General features: G+C 39.8%; 2 protein-coding genes across 3 annotated transcripts; one reads left to right on the plus strand and one right to left on the minus strand.

Annotated features, from left to right (window-relative positions):
* Positions 1–11: 11 nt before the first annotated feature.
* Positions 12–3,558, minus strand: dnajc22 (DnaJ (Hsp40) homolog, subfamily C, member 22). The gene is made up of 4 exons (XM_044112305.1): positions 3,422–3,558; positions 2,313–2,916; positions 1,936–2,228; positions 12–1,848 (listed from the first exon to the last, which is right to left on the minus strand). Exons 2-4 carry the CDS (start codon positions 2,857–2,859, stop codon positions 1,672–1,674), a joined length of 1,017 nt encoding a protein of 338 aa, XP_043968240.1. The 5' UTR covers positions 2,860–2,916; positions 3,422–3,558; the 3' UTR covers positions 12–1,671.
* Positions 2,046–20,569, plus strand: lmbr1l (limb development membrane protein 1-like). 2 transcript variants are annotated; one of them, XM_044112291.1, is made up of 17 exons: positions 2,046–2,133; positions 11,593–11,677; positions 13,218–13,251; positions 13,552–13,691; positions 14,105–14,208; positions 14,423–14,546; positions 14,633–14,701; positions 14,790–14,854; positions 15,235–15,307; positions 15,403–15,489; positions 15,593–15,669; positions 15,764–15,841; positions 15,922–15,995; positions 16,848–16,938; positions 17,032–17,098; positions 17,773–17,934; positions 18,951–20,569. In XM_044112291.1, the coding sequence occupies exons 2-17, from the start codon at positions 11,623–11,625 to the stop codon at positions 19,034–19,036; spliced, it is 1,386 nt and encodes a 461-aa protein (XP_043968226.1). In that variant the 5' UTR covers positions 2,046–2,133; positions 11,593–11,622; the 3' UTR covers positions 19,037–20,569. The 2 variants fall into 2 exon arrangements, with proteins under 2 accessions (XP_043968226.1, XP_043968216.1); XM_044112281.1 differs by lacking the exon at positions 2,046–2,133 and adding an exon at positions 5,090–5,321.
* The last annotated feature ends 1,090 nt before the right edge of the window (positions 20,570–21,659 follow it).

The raw sequence follows: 21,659 nt of genomic DNA on the forward strand, positions 1-21,659 counted from the left end.
AACAGTATGTTGACGTTTATAGTTTTATAGCAACATAGCCTCTTAGAAATTACACAATCACAGTGAGAATGTGTGTTTTGAGCGCTATCCATCTAGCAAACCAGCAACAAGTGTTAAGTAAAGGCCCGAAATGTGTGTTGTTATTTTTATTATTTGCACTTATCTTGATCATTATAAACACTTATAAGTAAACATGTATAGTACCTGCTGATACATCCGATAATGACAGCAGGTAAAAATTAGTAATGACGTTGTTTCTTTTAATATTACTTTTGTACCACAAGATGGCAGCAAAATGTTTTTTGTGGGGGTTTTTGACACAATCTAACAGGTGTAAAATTCTATTGTATTAGCCAAAGTATAATTCTGTTATGAATTGGATGATGTTCAAGTTTTGAGAAAAATATTAATTACAGAAATGTATTTAATAAATTTAAACAGCATGGCTTTGTACAAACATAACTCCAAATAATTGATCTGACATTTCTATTCTATATCCTTTTAAAATCTAATAGAGAAAACATTTTTAAATCACCCAGCTAAACAATAGAATTAAAGAGTTATCTTATCTTTTGCACTTCTGAAACAAATACCTGCACAAGTCTATAAGTCTTCAAATGAGTGTGAAGTTAAAAGAAAGCAATAGGAGGCCATTCAAGGTGTTGCATCTCTCTGACTGACAGGAAACATAATTCCATCAAGAGACCATGCCAGATGAAAAATTAACCATCCATTTACTGTCTATACTTGCTTTATAAGTAAAGCAAGTATAGACAATAAATGTTGCGTTAGCACATACTAAATGTTATGTTAGCAATATACTTGCTAATATACTTGCTAATATAAAGCAAGTATATTGTCTATACTTGCTTTATGTGTCACAGGGGAGCTATTTTCTATGTCCACTGGGGAATAGTAGACATCCAGAATACAGCATGTACAAGAGACAAGTCCTTCACAGGGCCATAATAGAGACAGGTGTCACAAACAGCCACTCATTCATACCTTAGTGCAATTTAGAACCTGCAATTAACATAACATGCATGGTTTTGGCTGTAGGAGAAAAGGCAAATAAAAAAAAACCCATCAAGGCAGATTTCAAAGCATGCTTCCTTTCAGAACACAGAACTGAAAGAGATAATGAAGATGAAATGGGATTTACATGCAGAAAGGCCCAAATGTGAATCTGCATCTAGAAACATGAAGATGAAGTCAGAATGTTGTTTGGTGCCAAATGGAACATGTGAAGCTGCCTGCCTGATAAAAAATACATTTCCCAAATTTCCAAATGTATGGACAATGTAGAGACAGGTAAATTTGCCCGGAAGGCAGCAAATGCAACAGTGGACATTGATATTTTAGACACTTTTCTTGTTCCATCAGTCCACAAGGATTAGTGATGATGATGTATCTTCCAAACAAACAAACAAACAAACAAACAAACAAAGAACACTCAAACCTTGCTTAAGAAATGCATATCAGCATAATAACATGTCCTACAAACCCTGCAAAATGTATTTGAAACCAACTGACAATTTATTGCAGGAACTGCAACTGAGAGATGCTCAATAAACAAGACATATATCTCTGTACAAGTGAATCGTCATGTATCCACAAACAGATCTTCTTTTTAAACTCAATGATGGCCAATCTGTAAGAAAAATAGCGCTACTATTTGAATCTCTGGGGTTTGTGCCATCGCATCAAGACTTCATAAGCTTCCTGGACCTTCATGAACATTTTCTCAGCATCGTTGTTAGGGTTGTGGTCTGGATGCCATGTCTTGGCCAGCTCCCTGTAACTTCGAGTTATTTCCTCAAGAGACGCCTCCGTCTCCAATGACAACACCTGGAGTATAAAACATTCAAACACAAAGAGAATGTCAACCAGAAACAGGGTGTGGATATATTTACTCATCACTCATAGCCTGCTCACCTTTAGCGCCTCTTTTTCTTTGTGTGTGTACTCTTTCAGCAGTATTTCCAGCACCTTCCTCCAAGCCTCTTCGTGGTACCCCCCTCCAGTCAGTGCACACAGGACGCGGTATGGCATTAAAAGAAAGTATTCCAGCACACTTCTGAGCCAAGGCAGGAACCAGAAAATATCCAGCAGTGCAGCTATTGAGTCAGACAGGTAATACAGTGTGGCTGTAGTGTTGTAAAAAAAACAATAACCCAGTGGAGCAGAGAAGGCAAGCCAAGCTAGACCAATCCTGTAAAGCCGTGGACCTGAACGAAACATGGAGAAAATGTAGTTTCAGATGAGTTTTATGCATTGAAGTAAGGGATATTTGAGTATGTAAAGGAGCTCACCTAGTTTCTGCTGGCTGCCAGGGGCTTTCGGTGGTTTGAACCTGCGGTGCTGTGAAGCAGTGATGCTAGCAGCCAAGCTTATAGGAAGAGGTGAGAGAGAGCTGCCGTAGAATATCGGTGATGTTACAAGACACGCAGTGAGGGTTTTTTGGAGATCTGCAGTCTGTTGACCAACACTGGACACCAAGTGAACCCCTGCACCCACGCTTAGGGGCAGAACGATCAAGTAGAAGAAACTGAGGGAGTTTAGTCCAATGAGAGCCACTATGCCAAAGTAGATCCCAACACACACCTGCCCAGCAAATCTGACGGGGCTAACAGGTGGGAGTCCCTCTTTGGGCGGCCCTCTTTCTTTTTTTGCATCTCGATTAGCCTCGCTGACATAAGCTGGAATACGTATGAACTCTCTTGCCCAGCCAAAGCCAAAACCTCCCAGAGTTAGCATCCACAGCAGAGCATGGCTGTCTCTTCCTAAGTAGAGATGGTGAAGACCCAAAGGCCCACCCATCGCCCACAGGGCGTAGGCTACTAGGACTCTTTTCACCATACTGTTGTAGCAGTGGATCAGTTCCTGCTCTCCTGAGTTGTCATCCTTGTTTAGTGCCTGCAATGGAGTGACAGAATTATGTCTGCTTTCACATTTGAGAGTGTTTTAAAAAAAATGTTATTAAGAAGGACTGTGTTTATTTATTTATTTTTATTTGGTTTTTGGGGGGCAGGGGGCGGGAGAAGGGTGGTAGCCCATGTGAGCTATTCCGAAACTCACATGATGCCACATGTCGTAATTTCCTGATCTTATCTGCCAGCTGTTCCGGTCATTTCTGGCAGAAAAGTCAGAGTGATTTTTAATCTCTGTGATTCATGTCCCTACTTGGATTAATATGTTATATAAATGGGGTTTATTTTAGCTTATAGTCATCAAGTCATTTACTTTGACATCCCCAGAAATTAATGCCGTTGAAAAAGAATCAACGGCATTTTTTTTTCACTCCAAGTAGACTGAAAAAAAATAAAAATAAATTCAACCAACTTTCTCCATTCACCGAGCCCATCTGTTCCTTTCACATATTTAGTATTTGGCTTTGTGTCATAAAGGCTGTTTTACTTACGTAGTCCTTAGTTTAAAAATCCTTATCCTCAGAAATCCTTTTCAGTGCTTTCCGCTGTTGAAGTAGCAGCACGTTGTTGCAACAGTTGGACTTTGGATCATGACAATAAGATTGCACAGCAGCCTAGATATGGAACGTCATAATGACTGGTGGAATAAAAACAAAGTGCTTGATAAGCAGTTTTTCAAAAACAGGATGCTAATATTGTAAGCTTTGAATATTTTTAATTTATTAGAAGCCTTGAAGGAAAAATAGCTTGCTAAAACATTGACTGAGACAATTCATTACATTCAAAAATAGTTACAAATGTTTTCCAGTGGTAAAAAATAAGAAACACTTGTTAAAGATGCAGCTCTGCAATCAGCAATAATAAAATGTAAAACATTCTACAAATCAAGATTGATATAATTATGCATGTTGCTTCAATTGTAAGGCCCAGGTGTGTTGAAAAGCATAGGTTTCTGCTGCATTGCTCCCTTGTTTTACTCACACAAACAATGATCTTGGTGTTTTCTATGTATACTCTGAAGTCAGAGTTTCTGACGTCCCTGAAGTCCAAATTCTGAATGGGAAAGCTCTCCAATAAGCCTCATCTTACCTTCCACACAATATCCAATATGAGTCGACTCTCATGCATATGTATGAAAGAAATGTATTGAAAGAAGCTGATCTAAACAACTAAATCTGTGGCATCCATGCTGCACAGTATTTATTTGAAATCATATTCATTTTAGAGTTTGAAGTGAAAAATGAAAAACACATGCTGTTATCAGTGTATATATGTTTTAGTAGTAGCATCACAACAACTGACAAACCCACTGGTTTCCATTTTTCTGGCTTGCAACCTGGAGGGGGAGGCTTAATTTCTAGATCTGAGTTCCGACTACCGACATTCATTCAATTTGGCTCAATTTAATTTAATTCAATAGTATTTTATTGATCACAATATAAAATTTGATGATTTAATAATCCTTATTATTCAGGGTTCTTTTGCAACAGCAGCCTGTCCTTAATAAGATCTAAAGAAGTCTATCACTGAAGATTCTCTATTGTTAGATTGTTGTGTTGCAAGGAAGATGCCTATGGTTCTCTATGGTGTTTTTCATTTCAGAGAGATTTCTTTATAGCACAATCAGCTCTAGAAACTCCAGAACAACTCCAAGAACTGAGGCAGCCTAATTTTTAAGGTTACTCATTATCCTGGTCTTGTAAGAAAAAGCATGTATGGATGTGTAACCGGATCCCTTCTGCGTTGTGCAGGTTATTAGATGTTAGTCAGGCCGTGACTCTGTTTGGCTTTCAACGATGTATTGATTGTAATGTATTGATTGCATGTAATTAAAAAGATGCTTTAAAATTCATGGGGGTTTTATAACAGTAAAAATGTCATATGGGGTGTGCAAAATTCCAAACACAAAAAATAACAAATGTTATTAGATTTCCTCTAACTATTATGGTGTAAATAATTATGATACATAAATGAGTTCTTTTCAATTCAAATATCGTCTTACTACTAGGTATGTGCTCATTTTTTGCTACTTAGTAAAAATGCACAGAACTTCTGTAGCCCAAAACACAACCTCTTTAAGTTTAGTTCTGATTGGCAGCTGCCTTGACCAATCAATGGGATCCATTCTGGTGCTAAGCCCCGCCCCTGAAGTCCCCGCCCCGCCCGGTTTTGATCAGGGTAGCTGTATCCGATTTTTAAAACTCAGCGCTTCTAACCAACTGATACATCTGTTGCTGACTTGCGACGATGCGCCCGGTTCAACATTTTTAATCAAACTGGCCCTCTCAACGGCTTCAGGGCTCAGGGCAGTGGCATGGTTTTCAGAGGATGGAAACGGACGAAGTCTCGATTAGGGAACAACTTTTCCACAACCGCGTCCGAGAGACGATAGTAAGTACAGCTGGGCTAAAAGTGAAGCAACCGTTGGTTGACGAGTTAAAGGGGGGGGGGGGCAGTTCGTCACAGACAATATAGCATGCTGTCTTTTCACATGCAAAAGAATCTCTCTAAATTACATTTGTTAAACCTGATTTTTTTTTTTCTTTTTTAGTCACGTTCTCTATATTCGTTACAAGACAAATGCTGCGAGAGTGGTATTGCATTTTTGTCCGTTTTAGCCCTGTGTATATAATTTTCTGTAACTATGCTGCTTGCTCTTGTGTCTGACTCGGCCCTGTTTAAAACCACACCTCATGTTGAACTTCAGACTTTGCAGCTCGACCTGCTCAGTTACAGCAAGGCAGAGAACTTTAACCCGATGTAAAACATTCAGGTGTCCCCTGACAGATCCAATCCTGAAAGCTAAGATGTTGTCGATACACCAGTTTGTCAATAAGGACAATGTTGAACTTGCCGTTTTGCTCAAGTTATTATTATTTCTGTCAGGCCTTTGTATCCCAAGAAATGAAAGGCTGAGCAAAACCTATGCAGTTACGAACAGACACAGATGTATGACCATTATATAATGTTACAGGAAAAAAACAAAACAAAACAAAAAAAACATGTAATCTCTTTGGAGATTATCTCAGCATTTATGGATGGATTAATTAAGTGTGTGATAAGTTTGTGCTTGTCATGAATAATCTGAATATCTGAATGATTAATAGCAGAAAAAGCAAAATTTTTAATGGCCTGATATGGCATATTATTTGATCAAAATTTAGTAGTAATGCATAGAAATACATCAAGGATATGTTTCCCATAACCAATTCCCCAAAAGCAGCTGACTTTTCCAAATCCAGGATGTCCTATAAGAGGTTGATTGTTCAAAACCATTAAAGAGAGCAACTTTGCTGCAATATATTCATCTTTCCAGGTATTTACTCAAGTCCACTCATGGTCAATATCTGACATGTATTTGTAAAAAAAAATAATAATAATAATAAAGAAAGAAAGAATGAAGAAAAGCAAAGTTTCATCAGAAAATTCTTCTTAAATGATTCCAAGTCTCCTGGTACATTCATTGATCAAAAATATTGAGTGTTTCAACTCATGCTCAGAATTATTTAGGTGAAGTTGACTGTAGTAACGCTTAAAATGCTGAGAAATGCGTTGGTCTACCAATTAAGTTATTTCTTAGTTACTGATGTCTCCCATCTTATCAGATCTGTGACCCGATCCATGAACCCTGAGAGTTAACGAAGTTGTGCCACAAATTCTTTGGATTCAAGCTGAGAATTGTCCAATTCCAATTATCAGCCAGTGTTTTTGCACAAAAGCTGCACCACATATTGATTCACAGTCGTCATCACAACAACTTTAGAGAACGTTTTTAAATCTTAGCTTGATCTTAATCAGTATTATTATCCTGGTTTTCAGCAGCAACATATTTTTCTGAGATGTTGCGGCTTCAGCTCCAAATAATTTAGGTTTTTTTTTCTTGCACTGTTAAAATGGACAAGAACTGAAAGCTTCTATTTTTTTTTTATAGAAGCTAAAATCAGATCATTTTTGATTTTTAGTTAAAACTCTAAAAAAAAATTTTAGGCCTTAATTTCTATATTGGGCCAACTTTGTAACCTATATATGTTTTTTTTGTTTTGTTTTTTTAGCAAACGTAAACTTTAAACCAGATTTTCAAATCACAACATTTAAACTCTCTTGGTCTTTATTCTACTTGGGACTGGCCTGAGATATTTACTCTATAAGGAAATTTGGGACATTTGTCAATAAAATGCAAAGTATTGATGGAAAGTGACATGCGACACAAAGCAGGTCATGTCTATAGTTGTACTCCTATTTAATCACCTCTTTGTTTGCTGCTTCAGATTGTCAGCGACCTTTTCCCCTCAGGGCCTAATGCTATTAGCTGCAGGCGAGCTGTCACCTTCTGACAGTGCACCCTCTCATGACAGTCAGCTGTCCCAGCGCCTAGTGACACTAAGACAAGCCCAAGTGACAAGCTATCTATGACAGTCATTTGAAATTGTAAAGATAACATTAACCCAACATTTGCTCTTTCCTGGAAAAGTCTGTAACACCTGGGAGAACTTAAATAATAATAAATAAATTTAAAAAAAAGCATATTATTCCCAGCTGTTAAAGTCTCATTTGCAAGTTGCGTAATTTCATAGAGCAGCAACAAAACATTTGTAAAAGATTGACTTCTAGTCCTGGCTTAGATGGACTACAGTGGTATGGGAAACTGGTACTGAGGTCTGACAATTCACAGTGAGACATTCTGTGTAGAAATGACGCATGCGACCTCCTTTAGGTGGAGAGGAGAGGTACAATCTGGCCTTTGTTGCAAAAGCCAAAACATAAATCCGTGACGGTGATTTTATGCGGGGGGATTAGCGCGTGTCGCGAGAGTAACTTTAAAGGGAACATTCACGAGAACGCTATAAATGCCGAATCAGCTCAAATGCGATCATAATGAGAACGCTACATAGTATTGCAAGATGTTATTATCAAGATATGTATTGCTGCTTTGGATTTCATATTATAACTTAAAAATATAGGAGACCCTCTTTCTTTCTTTGTGAAACATTTTGATTGTTTATTATTATTATTATTATTGAAAAATTCTCCATACATTAAATTTACTTAGAAAACAGGCAGCTGTCAAATGTCTGTTTCACTGACTAGCAACGTCAGACAAATGTACAGTATTTTCCTGATTTCCCCTACACTTTTTTTTTTTTTGATGGTTTCACATTTTAGTAAATTTTCTTATTTTTTTCCACTGAAAGTAACACTTAAAAATAATATTTAAAAAAACAATCTAACCAAACAACCTGACATATGAAATTTATTTGATTTATTGTATTGTATTTATCGTTTATGCAGATAATAATAATAACTAAAAAAAAAAAAAATTCTGCTCTTCTTTCAGGAAATTAGCAAATTGGCATAGCATTACTACTGTAAATGTTCCTCTAAACGGGTTTCTCCCTTTCGAACTTTTTCTAGCACACTTTTGATGGCTACATCCTGTTGAAATGTAACATTGCAACTCAACAAGCGGCCCAGTATGCATGCTGCACACCAGTGTTCAGGTTAAAATAATAACAGAAAATAAAATCCTTGGGAAAATGTTGCTGCTGCCAAATATCTGTCTCCACTGTATCATTACAAATCACTCAGACTAATAACATCTGGCAAATTTATGCATAACTGACGTGGAAAAAAGAACAGTCTGTATTTGAGGATGTACTGTGCTGAGAGCCCATGCGTTAGCCTGCATCCTGAGCCAGGAAGGATCAATGTCTGGCTGGGGAAAAAGGTCAAGGCAGAATCCTGCAGGTCAGAAATAGGATGCCCTAGAACAATGTGAGCGAACGGTCCACGGAATATTTGGAAATATTGGAAGTGAATGGTTTATTTCTACAGTAGATGGTTGCACAGAATCTCCCAGAACCCTCTGGGAAGTGACGTGTTATGGATGACCGTGTAGGATGACCGTGGCACAAACGAACTAAAGTAAAAATGATTTGAAGTTTGTATTTTAATCTGTCCTTATTGACAATTAGCATTACTAACTAAACATCCTAAAGATCCAATGCTCTGGTGCTTTCTCTTCTTTTGTTTCTTAATCTTAGATTCTTCTAAGAGTTAAACTTACCTTAACTCTTAGATTTCTCCTAACTGACTGACTGAGTTTGAAAGCTCAAAAGAATAAAATTGAGCAACTTTCTGTAATGTGTACAGCTTTCCTGTCCTCTGCAGCAGCCTGCTCAACTTCAGGTAGCAAAACGACCACCACTCCTAGATTTACCCTACCAAAATCTAGGACTGCGTTGTAGCACCTGGCTTCTCTCATAAGAAATACTGTTGCCTTATTGCAGCTTTTGTGCTTCACTCAACTTTTTTTTTTTTCTTAAACACCTCAGTTATACTGGAAAATCCAACATTAATACTTTTTGCCACATGAGCAACTTCCTCCTCACCTAAAAGTGTTGTTGACAAGATTTAGCGCTTCAGTATGGTGCATTTACTATCGGAAAAGAATTAGATTTCTAGTTTCCGTCTCGCAGGTCACCTTTTGGGGACATCAGACTGAAATTTGTCCTACAAATATTTCCAGCTGATATTTCTGCATCTCTAGAAAAGTAAAAATTCGCAACTTTTATCACAACTTAGTATTATTAATGAGGGTTACGTTACCTTTCGGAGCCTGCTTAATAAAAATGCAATGAATTTTCAGGGTTGCCAGTCAAATCTAACTGTAATGTGCCTCATTGGAAGTTTTAGTCTGACTCTCTTTTGGCTACGAAGATTTTTCGTATTTTCTTCAAAGGTTTTCAAGCTTGATCCTAAATGATCAAAATCGTTTGGCAGATAATCACAAAAGCAGAGGAAGTGGATGATCCTGCACTGATATTGATTATGAAAAGGTCATGCTCTGATACACTCCCCTCCATGCTAAAAACTGTCTTCAAGGTGGCTTCTGCCTCTTGACACCAAAGAAAGGTGTGTGTGTTCTCACCAAGGGCTGAAAAGGTTTTATTCTACCTGTGTTATTTCTAACCCAACACCCATCCTTTGTTCCCTGCTCTTTCTTATTGTCGGATTAGCCTCTTGCCAAATTACGCTGCATTATTGAAGAATTTTCCGTCGGAGCGGATTAGCTGTTGTATAGGCTGCTTTGTTGTTGGCATGCAGTTTGTTTGTTGCCACCGATTGTTCCTGCTTATGACGAGAAATTTCGAATATTTCTCAAAAGAAGAATGCTGAAAGCTAAATTCAGTTTGCTTTATTCTCAGCTTTTCTCCAGCAAAAAAAAAAGAACTCTCACAAAGAAGCCGATTTATTCGTTTGGTGTTGAGATGCTTTCAGGCAGAAAGTAGGGAGATCAGAGGAACTGGGTCAACTGTCCCTGTGGGATAAATGACTATTTTTCACAGGAGTTGTACCCACCACTTTGGAACACCTGTTCTACTGCATGTTAACACTGAATCAGCCAATCACTTGGGAGTAATTTAATAGATTAATGTATATAGGTGTAATGAATGCAACTCACTGAACTTTATGAGGAGCATCAGTAGGAAAAGGGAACAGGATTTTTAGCAAGTTTAAACATGCCGTGGTAGTTGGTGCGATTCAGGCGTGTGACTATTTCTGAAAATCCTGCTCTAAGAACAAGTTTGTAACGGCTGCCGTGCACAACCATCGCTCGGGTTTCTAGGTAATGCTCTGAAAAAGAGAAAATACGTTGTGAGTCACAGTTGTGCGCCAAAAGAGAATGGACAGACATGGTTTGAGGTGATGCCTAGATTTTACAACCAGGGTTTACCAAATGCAATCTGAATGCACGAGACATCGAAGCTTGAAGCAGATGGGCTACAGCGGCAGACGACCACAGTGAGCGGCCCTCCCGTAAACTAAGAACAGGGAACTGAAACTAAAAAGGCGAACAATAACATGCATGTTGAGCTCCTTTTTGGCACCTGTTCAGAAATGTCATCGTATTGCAACATGACTTCCTTTTTCAATTTGCTCAGCATGTTTGTTCGTAGATAGCATGTGGTTCTTTAAAGCTGTGGTGAGGAATAAAAAAAATTGTGGGGACAAATCAGAGTAGCGTGTTACAATGCATAAATAGTAAAACGATATAAAATTGGCGATTAGTCCTGTGTAGTCAGTTGGTTGTTGGGGATTAAAAGCCTCTTCTGCAATCATTTTGTAACTTTGAAAGGCTTGAAAATTTTATTATAACTTGTAATTAATTGAAACTTTATACAAGTGTGAGGGTTTTAGCAGAACCTGGTGTTTGACATGTTAGAGATTTGCCAGACGACAGATTGCTGGTTTAACCTAAATTTGAATGAATGCAACATCAGCTGATGACCTTTACTCTCTGCAATAGGGGGAAGGGTGGACTGTTTCTCACTGGGTTTAACCCATCTGTTTCCCTAAGTCCCTCTAATCCAAGTAAAGGGGAACTATCCCTTTTGAGCACTGGAACCCCATTTTCTTTGTTTGAGTAGTCTTTATGTAAGACAAAACAGTTCATGTCTTCAGCTTTTGCCACCCCGTCTCTTTGTTATCATCTCCCCTGTCTTGTGATTTACATCTTCCTTCAATACCTGAGCAAAACTTAAACGGTTAAAAACAGGTAGACGTCTTGAGCCGCAGCCATTCTGACCGATTATTGGGGAGAGATTTTCTGTCTTCAAACTCGTCCAGAAAAGACTAAGTTCCTTTTGTTTCTCTCGTGCAGATCTGTGTCCTCTTGTTTACGTGCCTTTACATGGTGTGCTACCTCATCCTCACACACTTCAAAAAGACTGCAGAGTTTATCACAGGTGAGTTTGTCCGTTTCTGGATGTGAGTATGTATTTAAGAGAGCTCTGTGAGTTGGCTTTCAATCAACAGTTCACTGAGAACTGCCTTGAGGAAAACGAACAATGTTGACAAGTATACTGATTACATTGAAGTTTTGGAATTTCTTTCCACTGAGTGTCTTGGCAACACGTTTTCAGGCTTACATGAATCCTACTCAGAAACTCGCCGTTTGAGTAAAGAGTTTGTTTTGTTTGTTCTGCTTACTGTTTTGTTCATTGCCCTTTCCATTTATGCACATTTAACAAAGTTTGCCCGTTTGAACTTTGATTTGAAAATGCTACAAGATAAAGTTGAAACCTTAAACTCTTACAAACGTCCTGGCAGAGAAAAATGATTGTCGCCATGAGGCTAAGAACAAGACGGCATGTATTGCGGGATGGCAGTACACGCATTGGCACAGCTATTGTGCGCTCAGGCATATTTGGAAGCTCTCCTGTGCTCTGTTGAGCTGATTAACATTCGCTCGATCCAATAAAATGTGAGTCCATTGGAAGCAGATGTGGATTTTTCCTCATCTGGGCTGGGCTGCACCCGAGTAGACGGTCATTTCTTCTGCACGTTTTTAATTCACATTCTGTGCACCAGTTTCTTTCTGCCGAAGTTTGTGCATCAACAACAAGAGCACAGTTCTGCCCTGCAGCTATGTGACAGTTGTGCAATCCCACAGTGCAGAGAATTTTATGACATCCAGAACTGGTTCTTGCTCCTTGGGTTTTACTTTGCAATAGAACTTCTGTGACAGCATTGCCAAAGCGACACATTATCAGATACCTGACTAAGAGTAGCACTTAATTCGTTTCAGGTGCATACTAAAAGGTGTTGAGTTTTTGTTTTACCTGCTTGCTTTTTATAGTTGTAGCCAAATGTTTAAGGTTGGCAGAATTTAGTTCTTCACAAATTGTGTTGCTTCAGTGTTAGGGGAGGTTTTTCCCAGCTGTTTCCATGGTTTTCTGATGTTCAGTAAGAAGCACTTCAGTTTCAGAGGTTTTGTGAGATAAACACTTACTGGCCACTTTAATAGAGACACTTTGCTAGAATCACGTTGTGCTCCTTTTGCCTCCAGAGGTGGCTTGAATGTTTGTAGTGCAGATAAAAGGAACAAAGAAGTATGTCAGCAGTTTCTGAAATACTCCGACCACTACATACTCTCAAAGTCACTTAAGTCTCTTGTTTTCTCCATTCTGGTTCTTTTTGCATACTTTGGTTTAACGGGAGTCTTGGTCCAGAATGAACAAAATGTTCCACACAGGCTTGACCCCTGGCCACACCCCCTCGATGCTCAGGGAGAGGTTTGCTTTCTCCAACGTTTTGTGCGCAGTGCATGCTCGCACGCTGCTTCAGGAAGGTTTTAAGCCATCAAGTAAAGTGTTCAATTAAAAACTTCTTGTTTTTGTTTTTCTTTCTCTTAAACCCCTAGCTTCAAAAAGTCCTACCGGAGGAATGTAGGGGGGGAAAAAAAGTCTTGAAAACACACAACTTATTTTTTCTTCTTTCTTTCAGATGATATCGAAGATGCTACCGTCAACAAAATTGCGTAAGTGCAAACTTCTAATGATTAACTGTACAGCAACTACGTTGACTGTCACTTTGGACGATTGCACAGACAGCAATGACTAGGACATGATTGGCGACCAGAGGTCTTTCTTTTCATTTATTGCCTGCGTCTTTATTGCTTTTGGCAGTGAAAATCCAACATCGTTGTCGCTCTGTACTCTGCACCTTCATTTTGGATGCTCGTGTTTTATTGTTCAGTTTGGCTTTACCGCAGACTGATGTTGCTAGCCTGAGGCGAAACACAAACACTCATGACTCGTCTTATTGTTCCTCCTCCCAGGCTCTGGCTGTGCACGTTCACCCTCTCTGTCGCAGTGTGCGCCGTGCTGCTTCTCCCCATCTCCATCCTGTCAAACGAGGTTCTGCTCACCTTCCCACGCAGCTACTACATGCAGTGGCTCAATGGCTCTCTTATCCACGGTATGGCTCGCTGTTTTTGTTCGTCCGTCCCATTGAAAATAACTGAGAACAGTCGGGCATCACAGTGCTACGGGATCGGTAATAACATCCACATCAATACTCGACTGGCCTGTGGCCCTGCAGATAATTGGCAATGCGCACTGTAAGCTCAAAGCCGTTCGGTCCACCCTGAGCAGCTGTGTAAAGTCGATGTGAGCTGTGTGTTTTCTGCTTTTTTGCTTTGTTGAGATTCTGTTTTAAATATTTCACATTGTCAGTGGAAGGGAGCCTATATCCACTCCTTCGGAACGATGCCACATAGTGGTTGATGGAGGGAACTACTAAAATGTTTCATTACAGTCGTAATTGCTAATGAGTGCTGACACACACACACGCACAAAATCTTTAACAATTATCTGTTTCTCTCTTGTCAGGATTATGGAACCTAGTGTTTTTGTTCTCCAACCTGTCCCTCGTCTTCCTCATGCCTTTTGCGTATTTCTTCACTGAGTCTGAGGGGTTCGCTGGATCCAAAAAGGTAGTTTATTTTTTGACCTTCTATTTTTCCTGTTGACCTTCCCTCTCTCCTCTCACCCTCCAATGTCTTTATTTCTTTCTTGTGTCCTACCTTATTTACTAAGACTGTGTAATTATTTTTTTTTACACCTTAAATGTCTAAGGCCCATTAGAAACCTGATTTCAAAATTAGCTTCTCTCAGACTGATCACCAAACAACTCGTGTTTCTGTGTAGGGAGTAATGGCGCGAGTGTATGAAGCTGTTGTCCTGCTGATCTTGCTTGCTCTCCTTGTGCTGGGGATTGTGTGGGTGGCGTCAGCTCTCCTCCATGACAACGTTGCCCGACAGAGCCTCTACGGTGAGTCACTCTCATCATGCTCTTATACTCTTCAAGGGCTTCACTGGAAGTGTCGCTAATTGTTATTCCCCCTCTTCAAACTGCAGACCTGTGGGAGTATTACCTGCCATACCTGTACTCTGGGATCTCTCTGTTTGGAGTGCTGCTGCTTCTGCGTTAGTATACGTCGAGCACAAATGCCAGACATGTCGAGACAGAGTTGTGTCACTCCTGTGTACTTATTTTTTTGTCTCCCCTTTTCAGTGTGCACCCCGTTTGGCTTGTCCCGAATGTTCAGTGTTACGGGTAGCCTGCTTGTGAAACCTCGGGTAAGTCGAGCCTCTCCGCAAAAAATCGAAACCCGCACCACGTACCTTGGTTCTGTCAGGTCTTTAAAAAACCTTTTTGCTCTCTATAGAGAACAAAGTATACATGAACCAGGGTCTACAGTATGCATTATTTGTTAACTTGTGCTTAACTGAAGCTCTTGCTATAGTTGAGCTCAATGTTTTCTAATCAGGAAGTACGGCTTACCATGACCAGTTTTCAGAAATGTTTGACACAAATTAAAACGGCAACATAATTTTATTTTGTTTTATTATATTTCTCTACCTTAAATTTTTGTGCACATCTATTCAGAGTATTATTTCATAAACTTACATGAACAGATTCGGATGTCCCACCCTAACTGACCCGTGTTGTGTTTCAGCTACTGGAGGACATAGAAGACACTCTGAGCTGCACCGTGTTTGAAGAAGATTCCCTCTTCAGGAAGCTGAATTGTAAGTCTCTTGACTGGGATCACTACCCTCCTTCATTTCCCCGTGGCTTGACTCTTTAAAAGTTATTTTCTCCTTCTTGCATGTTGTGATTGAAGGTGGCAGTCCATCGTGTTGGGTCAAGTTGAACATGGAGGCCATGAGAAAAGAGTACCTAGCAGTTCAGAGCAGGCGTGTCGCCCTGGGTGAGTCTGACGAAGCTTTTCTGTCTGCAGGGTTTCTCCCACAGCATCAACTTCACACAGTTTTTTTTTCTCTTTTTTTTTTACCTTTATGTTTCCCCCAAAGAGATGCGGAGGAAGGCGTCACCATGGCAACGAAACGTGGGCTATCCTCTGGCGATGCTCATCCTGCTTGCGCTGACGGTACATGCAAAGAACAGCGCTACATTCACGAGTTCTGCCAGTCAGTCCTCGTTTTGTGACCGCTTCATGACGGGTTTGCTGCATGTGTCCCCAGGTGATGTGTGTGCTGATGGTCTGTTTCAATGTGTTGGAGCTGCTGCTGGACGAGACAGCCATGCCCAGAGGAATGGAGGTCAGGGTTCTCCTTTGAAGGCCCCAGAAACATGTGGTGTTTTGTTAGAAACGGACAGTGAGGACTGTTATGTTTTGTAGGACCCTCACCTGGGAATGGCCTCCTTCTCCATGTTCGGCTCCCTGGGCGCTGCAGTTCAGGTGGTCCTCATCCTGTATCCTTTCAACACGACCAGCGACCTGTGGTCTGCTCAGCTTTGTGGTGAACTTTCTCATGACACGTTTAAAATAAAAAAAATAAAAAACAGGTCAGTTGTTATCGTATTGATGGCAGGGCTCCAAATAATGATTACTTTGTTTAAATCAATTATTTTATCGATTATTCTAATCAGATTTTTAAATATAGGCACATTCAGCAGAATTTCCATTTAACCACATTAGTCTTTCTTTTTTTTTTTTTTGCAAAATATTAGAAATGCATTAAAATATGCAAATAAACAAATAATTTCATTGATTTTTTAAGAAAATATAATTAAAAAAATAGAAATGCTTTTGCCTTAATTCCAAAAACATAGTACGCTTGAATATTTGTAGTAAAGGATGCACCTGCAGCTAAAATACTGTACCGATCTGTTGATCTATTATTTTTTTATATTAATGATGGCAAAAAGTACTTAAAAATAGTTGTTTTGTTTTTTTTAAGATTATGAACCAGGTGAATCTAAAAATGCCACCCAAGGAGTTCTGGGTAGAACAGAAGGTTATTCATCTTAAATGAAAATGTGGATATTCTTAGTACAGTTTTGGCTTAATTGTTGCTCTGCGTTGTTGTTTCAGTAAATGGCCATTTTCAGAGTCTATATACTCCTGTTAACAAATAATTGATTACTAAATTAGTTGAGAATTTATCACTATTAATTCAATTAATCATTTCAGTCCTAAATGATTAAATTGTTGCCACAAACAGATTTCTTTGCATTAAGATTTACTCTTGAAACAGCACATTGAGAACTAGTCACCAGGTTCTTCACACATGTTCTCACTGTAGTCCTTAAAGTAAATTGCAGCTACCTGATGGTGTCCTCAGTTGTGGGCTTTTACAGCTCTCCGCTCTTCTGTGGCCTCCTCCCTCGCATGAAAGACACTAACCTCACACAGGTAAACTGCTTTATGTGTCTGAATTTTACCGGGAAACTGAAGATGTTTCACTGTTTACTGGCTGTTACCTCTGAAAATTTATGCTCCCTTCAGATCATTGCAAACTGCGTTTCGCTGCTAATTCTGAGCTCTGCACTGCCGGTGTTTTCACGCACACTTGGTAAGAACATCCATATATACAAATATATATATTTTTAATGAAACTCTTGATGTTTGAATGTGCAGTTAATGTTGTGGCTCTAAAACATTTCGTCTGAGTCCTCCTTTTAAGGAAATAATGGGGTAAAATGAATGTGTCGTCTCGTCCTGTTACCATGGAAATACTGATTGCTTAAATGTGTAACTCACATTAGGGTTGCAACATTGGAAGACAATGTGTTTTCTTTTTCAAGCGGATAATAGGGGGCCTTATATCAGCAGTGTTTGGTGTAGTTCTCCATTTTTACATGTTCTGGTTTGAATGCTGTTAAAATTACAGTGAGAATTGGAGAGATAGGAAATCCGAGGCGCATATGGAGCTAAACCTGATATTTGCGTATAAAATATGTATAACCTTTTTGTTGTCATTGTTTGACATGAAGACAGACTGCCTGACCATGTTGTAGGTCAGGCAGGATTGCCATTTTTTTTTTTTTAGATTTGCTGAATGTCTAAATAAGGGGAGAAAGAGCTTCCTTTTTTCTTCTTCTTCTGTTTTAGGCAATTCTTTTAAGAAATTGCAAAAATAATCAATTTACTTGCAGTTTTAACAATGACCACAAGAGTGCACATGTATTTCATGATTCCTAGCACTGCAGCTGCCCCTGTTGGTGTAACTTTTTATTTTTCCTGTAGGGATCACCCGTTTCGATTTGCTGGGAGACTTTGGTCGATATAACTGGCTTGAGAACTTCTACGTGGTCTTCCTGTACAACATGCTGTTTGCTGGTCTCACCTCCGCTTCCCTTACAAAGACAGTCACCTGGGCGGTGCGGAGGGAGCTCATCCGTGCATTTGGTTAGTCTGTGTCTGCTTTAGATCCTTGCGTACAGTGGGATTTTTTTTATTATTATTTGCATCTCGCATATATACCAAAAAGCTCTCGTTTTGTCTCCTCTGACCAGAGCTTAATTTCTATGCTTCTGCTGTGTTCCTTACATGGCTTGTTGCAGATTCTCCCACCTAAGCTCTAGGTCTCTGCAGCTCTTCCAAGGGTGCCAGCTGCTTCCCTGGCTTGCTGTCAGCTTAGGTTGAGGATCATGTCTCGGTAGATTAGCAGGTGGCATCCAAATTTTTTTTTTTACATCTTGGATGATTGATCGAAGAATGCTTTGCGTCGTTTTCAAAGGATTTTCAGGTATCAGGGCCGCCAAGTGCGATTTCATACCAAGCTTTTTAGATTTGTATTTGTAATAAATAGAAAACGATTTATCAGTTTACATCAGCTTCATAATTTTCCATACGATCCCAATGAGGTTATGAGTCGAAATGTGGAAAAAGTGGTCAAAGCAGTTTTGCGAAGCTCTGACTTTACATCTGTTTTGTCGTCTACTTTGTGGGGAGGAGGGGTCTGTACTCCACTCTGCTCGCTGCACTTTAATAGCTACACCATAAGCTCCCCACCTTTGGCCCCATTTCCCGATGGGCTGGTCTCTCTTCCTCAGATAGAAAGAATACAATTCTTTCAGGAAATTGTAAAGGGACAAGAGGAGAGTCAGGTCCATTGGGGACCTTCAGGCACACCGCCCTAAACCCCTTGCATTATACACACACACACACACACACCCTCGCTCTCGATATCTCCACCCAACACAAACAAGCAGTCGGAGCATGGGCACGTCACATCTACACACGCGATCCCCTTCCTCGCCGTGAAGATAGCATCTGAGCAACACTGGAGTTCTGCTGCAGTTTTCCATTGCCTCCCGATTTACTTTTCGTTCTGCGAATTCTAGATTTTAATTTTGCTTAGCTTTGCTAATTTAATCCTGCTTTAATAGGAGTGGCCTTTTTTTTTTTTCTTTTTCTCGCAGGGCTCGACCGGCTGCCAATAACTGTGTCACGGTCTACCATTCCCTTTAAACTCCTCCTGGCCAGTGGGCTGTCTAAAATCCAGTGACCTTTTTATTTATTTTTTTTTACCACACCTAAGCACTGGCCAGTCTAACCTTTAAAGGCCGAAGCACTTTGTGAACCAGTGATTCAAGCCTCCTCCTGGCCGTTGGACAGCAGAGCCTTCCCTCTTTAAAAGGACGGGCAAAGACGAGCCTCTCCGTTCTTTACCCAGCGGGAACACAGCATGTCGGTCTGTTTTCATGAACGACGCATCCCGATCAAGAACTGTGCTGCTAAGTGACTGCAATTTGAGCATTCGGTCCAAGTCATCTGAGACAAGACTGCGTTGGACGGCGAAGAAAGGATGGAAGCCATATTGGGAGTTCTGCCTTTCTGAACAATAAAGTCAACAGTATTTTTTTTTTTTTTCGTGAACTTAAGCTGTGTCATGAATCCATCTCTCCCCTTCAGGGTTTTCTTGGTACTCCAGTGAATTCCTTGCACGTTGCACAACCTTTGTGAGATTGGGACTCTTCTTTTGTGTGGGTCTGGTTTTCTAACAGGGCTTTTGCTGTAAATAAGTAAGAGGTTGTTTTGTTGGAGGAAAAGAGACTTTGCTGTTGTATGTATGTTAACCAAGAGGTTACACAGGGAATTTGTGTGTGTGTGTGTGTGGGTGTGTGTGTGTGTGTGTGTTTTGCTGTTTTTCTAGTCAAATGGGAGCATTTTGTGAGCGTGGCCAGAACTGTTTGTTTGGGGGTTATTTTTTTTGGGGGGGGGGAAGACAAAACAAAAAAACAAGAAATGTGTCTTAAACGTTGTACCTTTAATGTAAACTGTTCTAGTGAGGAATTGCTGCCTTTACCAATCAAACTGTGAATCATTAAGAATCTGTGTGGGATTGTGCAATATTTTATACATAAAAGCACACTTTGAAACTTTACCAAAAGTCATTTTAGAACCTACTTGTTTTTTGTTTTGTTTTGGGGGGGGGGTCGTTTTGTTTTGGGGGCGTTTGTTTTTTTGTTCTTTTATGTTAGGATTTTTAGAATCCTCTTTTTTAAAATGTTTTTTAATAAAGAAACCAAATATGACCCTCAGGGCTTTCATTGTTTTCCAGAATGGGCTGGTGCCAAAGTCCATAATCTCAGCATTATGTCATCATCTGCCGCGTGTTGGTGATCCTATGTCACGGCTGTTGCGCCTGCATCGTCAGCAGCTTGTTTTCTGTTGGTTTGACCAGCAGGGGGCAGTGCATCTCAAACCCAAAAAACAGGTTTTGTTGGAGATCGTCATCCTCTCTGTGTCCCAACGTTATGTACGAACCACTACGTTTACCCACTGATGTTGTTCAGGGAATGTTCATTCTTGCTTCTGAAACAGAAGGTGTCTAATGTTTTCTATTTATAGGTATTTGGGTTTTATACGTCACGTTCTAGTCATTGCTCCATAACTGTTAGGCGATGTACGAGTAAATATTTAAAGTGACACTGCAACTTAAAAAAAAAAAAGTGTTTACTTTAGAGGCCTCTGGTTTGGCATTCCATTTCTTTTCATGTTTTACAGTGTTATGAGAGTAAAGCAATAAAGAAGAAAATCTTTTAACTTTTTATCTTTTTTGTGTCCCTTTTGGAAACACATCACTATGCCTTTTTTTTCTGTAAGCCATGCCTTTGATGCCGTTACATTTTATGAAGTGTATCAATGCTGTGAGCAGTCTACTGCGGCTCGTACTGTGTGTGTGTGGGCGTGTGTGTGTGCGTGTGCGTGTGTGTGTGTGTGTGTGCGCGCGCCATCCACCCTTTTGTTGCACTTCTTTAATCAGCAGCAGAAGAAAGCCATATTTTGGCCCCGTCTGTCAGCAATGTCCACCCACGACGCCGCTGTGGCCGTGGCCCACGCTTTCCCCGCTCTGATGCAAGCGCCAGATAAAAACCCTTCAAATCAAGAGAGGGGACATTCACTCGCATTAACTCCTCGTCATCCTCCTCCTTTCGTCCTTTCCTCTTCCTTGCCTTTTGTTCATTTCCCGTCCTCCCGTCTTTTTTTTTCTTTTCTTCTTGAAGTCTGTTCCAGTCAAGCAAACCCAAAGTTTGATTAATTTCTCCCTCCTTTCTTTTCTCTTTGTTTGCGTTTATTTTTCTTTTGTTGGGTGCTTTAATTAAGCTCATTTGTTTTGCAGTTCTGCTTCCTTTTGGTTTTGAAGGAAATGAACTGAAATGTCGCTGTTAACATCAGCGCTACATCTGGAGGCCGGTGACCTTGTGGGGAAGTGACACGTAGGACAGATCAAAGGTGCGACCTTTGCCAGAGTCTAGAAGGAAAGGAGACAGAGAGGTATCTTTAACAAAAGATGTTGACAGGTTCATTTAAAAGAAAAAACACTCAAAGAAAGCTAGTTTATAGACAAAATGAAAAAGGTGCTTGTCAATAAATTAGGGTGCCATCAGAGAGCAAATTTATTCATTTATTTCCATAATTGCAGCTGTGAAAATCATATATAGAATCATTACACTGATGTAGCTTTTTTAAAGATAGTAGCACATAGCTAATAAAACCCCCCAAAATTTTGCTTCTTGGAAAATCAAGCCAAATAATTTTTTTAAAAATTCAGAAATAGTGCTACCAGACAGTGATTTACACCCTGCGAGGAGGAGAACTGCCACAGGGTTGTTGTTGAAGAAACT

The sequence above is a fragment of the Gambusia affinis genome, linkage group LG01 (assembly GCF_019740435.1).
Source record: "Gambusia affinis linkage group LG01, SWU_Gaff_1.0, whole genome shotgun sequence".
NCBI lineage: Eukaryota > Metazoa > Chordata > Actinopteri > Cyprinodontiformes > Poeciliidae > Gambusia > Gambusia affinis.

Coding starts and splice junctions, on each gene's coding strand:
- dnajc22 (XM_044112305.1), bottom strand. CDS start 2,859: ATGGTGAAAAGAGTCCTAGTAGCCTACGCCCTGTGGGCGATGGGTGGG. Junction 2,229..2,312: donor TGGCAGCCAGCAGAAACTAG/GTGAGCTCCTTT, acceptor TGTTTCGTTCAG/GTCCACGGCTTTACAGGATT. Junction 1,849..1,935: donor AAGAAAAAGAGGCGCTAAAG/GTGAGCAGGCTA, acceptor TTTATACTCCAG/GTGTTGTCATTGGAGACGGA.
- lmbr1l (XM_044112281.1), top strand. CDS start 5,259: ATGGAAACGGACGAAGTCTCGATTAGGGAACAACTTTTCCACAACCGC. Junction 14,209..14,422: donor GGTTCGCTGGATCCAAAAAG/GTAGTTTATTTT, acceptor GTTTCTGTGTAG/GGAGTAATGGCGCGAGTGTA. Junction 14,702..14,789: donor TGGAGTGCTGCTGCTTCTGC/GTTAGTATACGT, acceptor TCCCCTTTTCAG/TGTGCACCCCGTTTGGCTTG.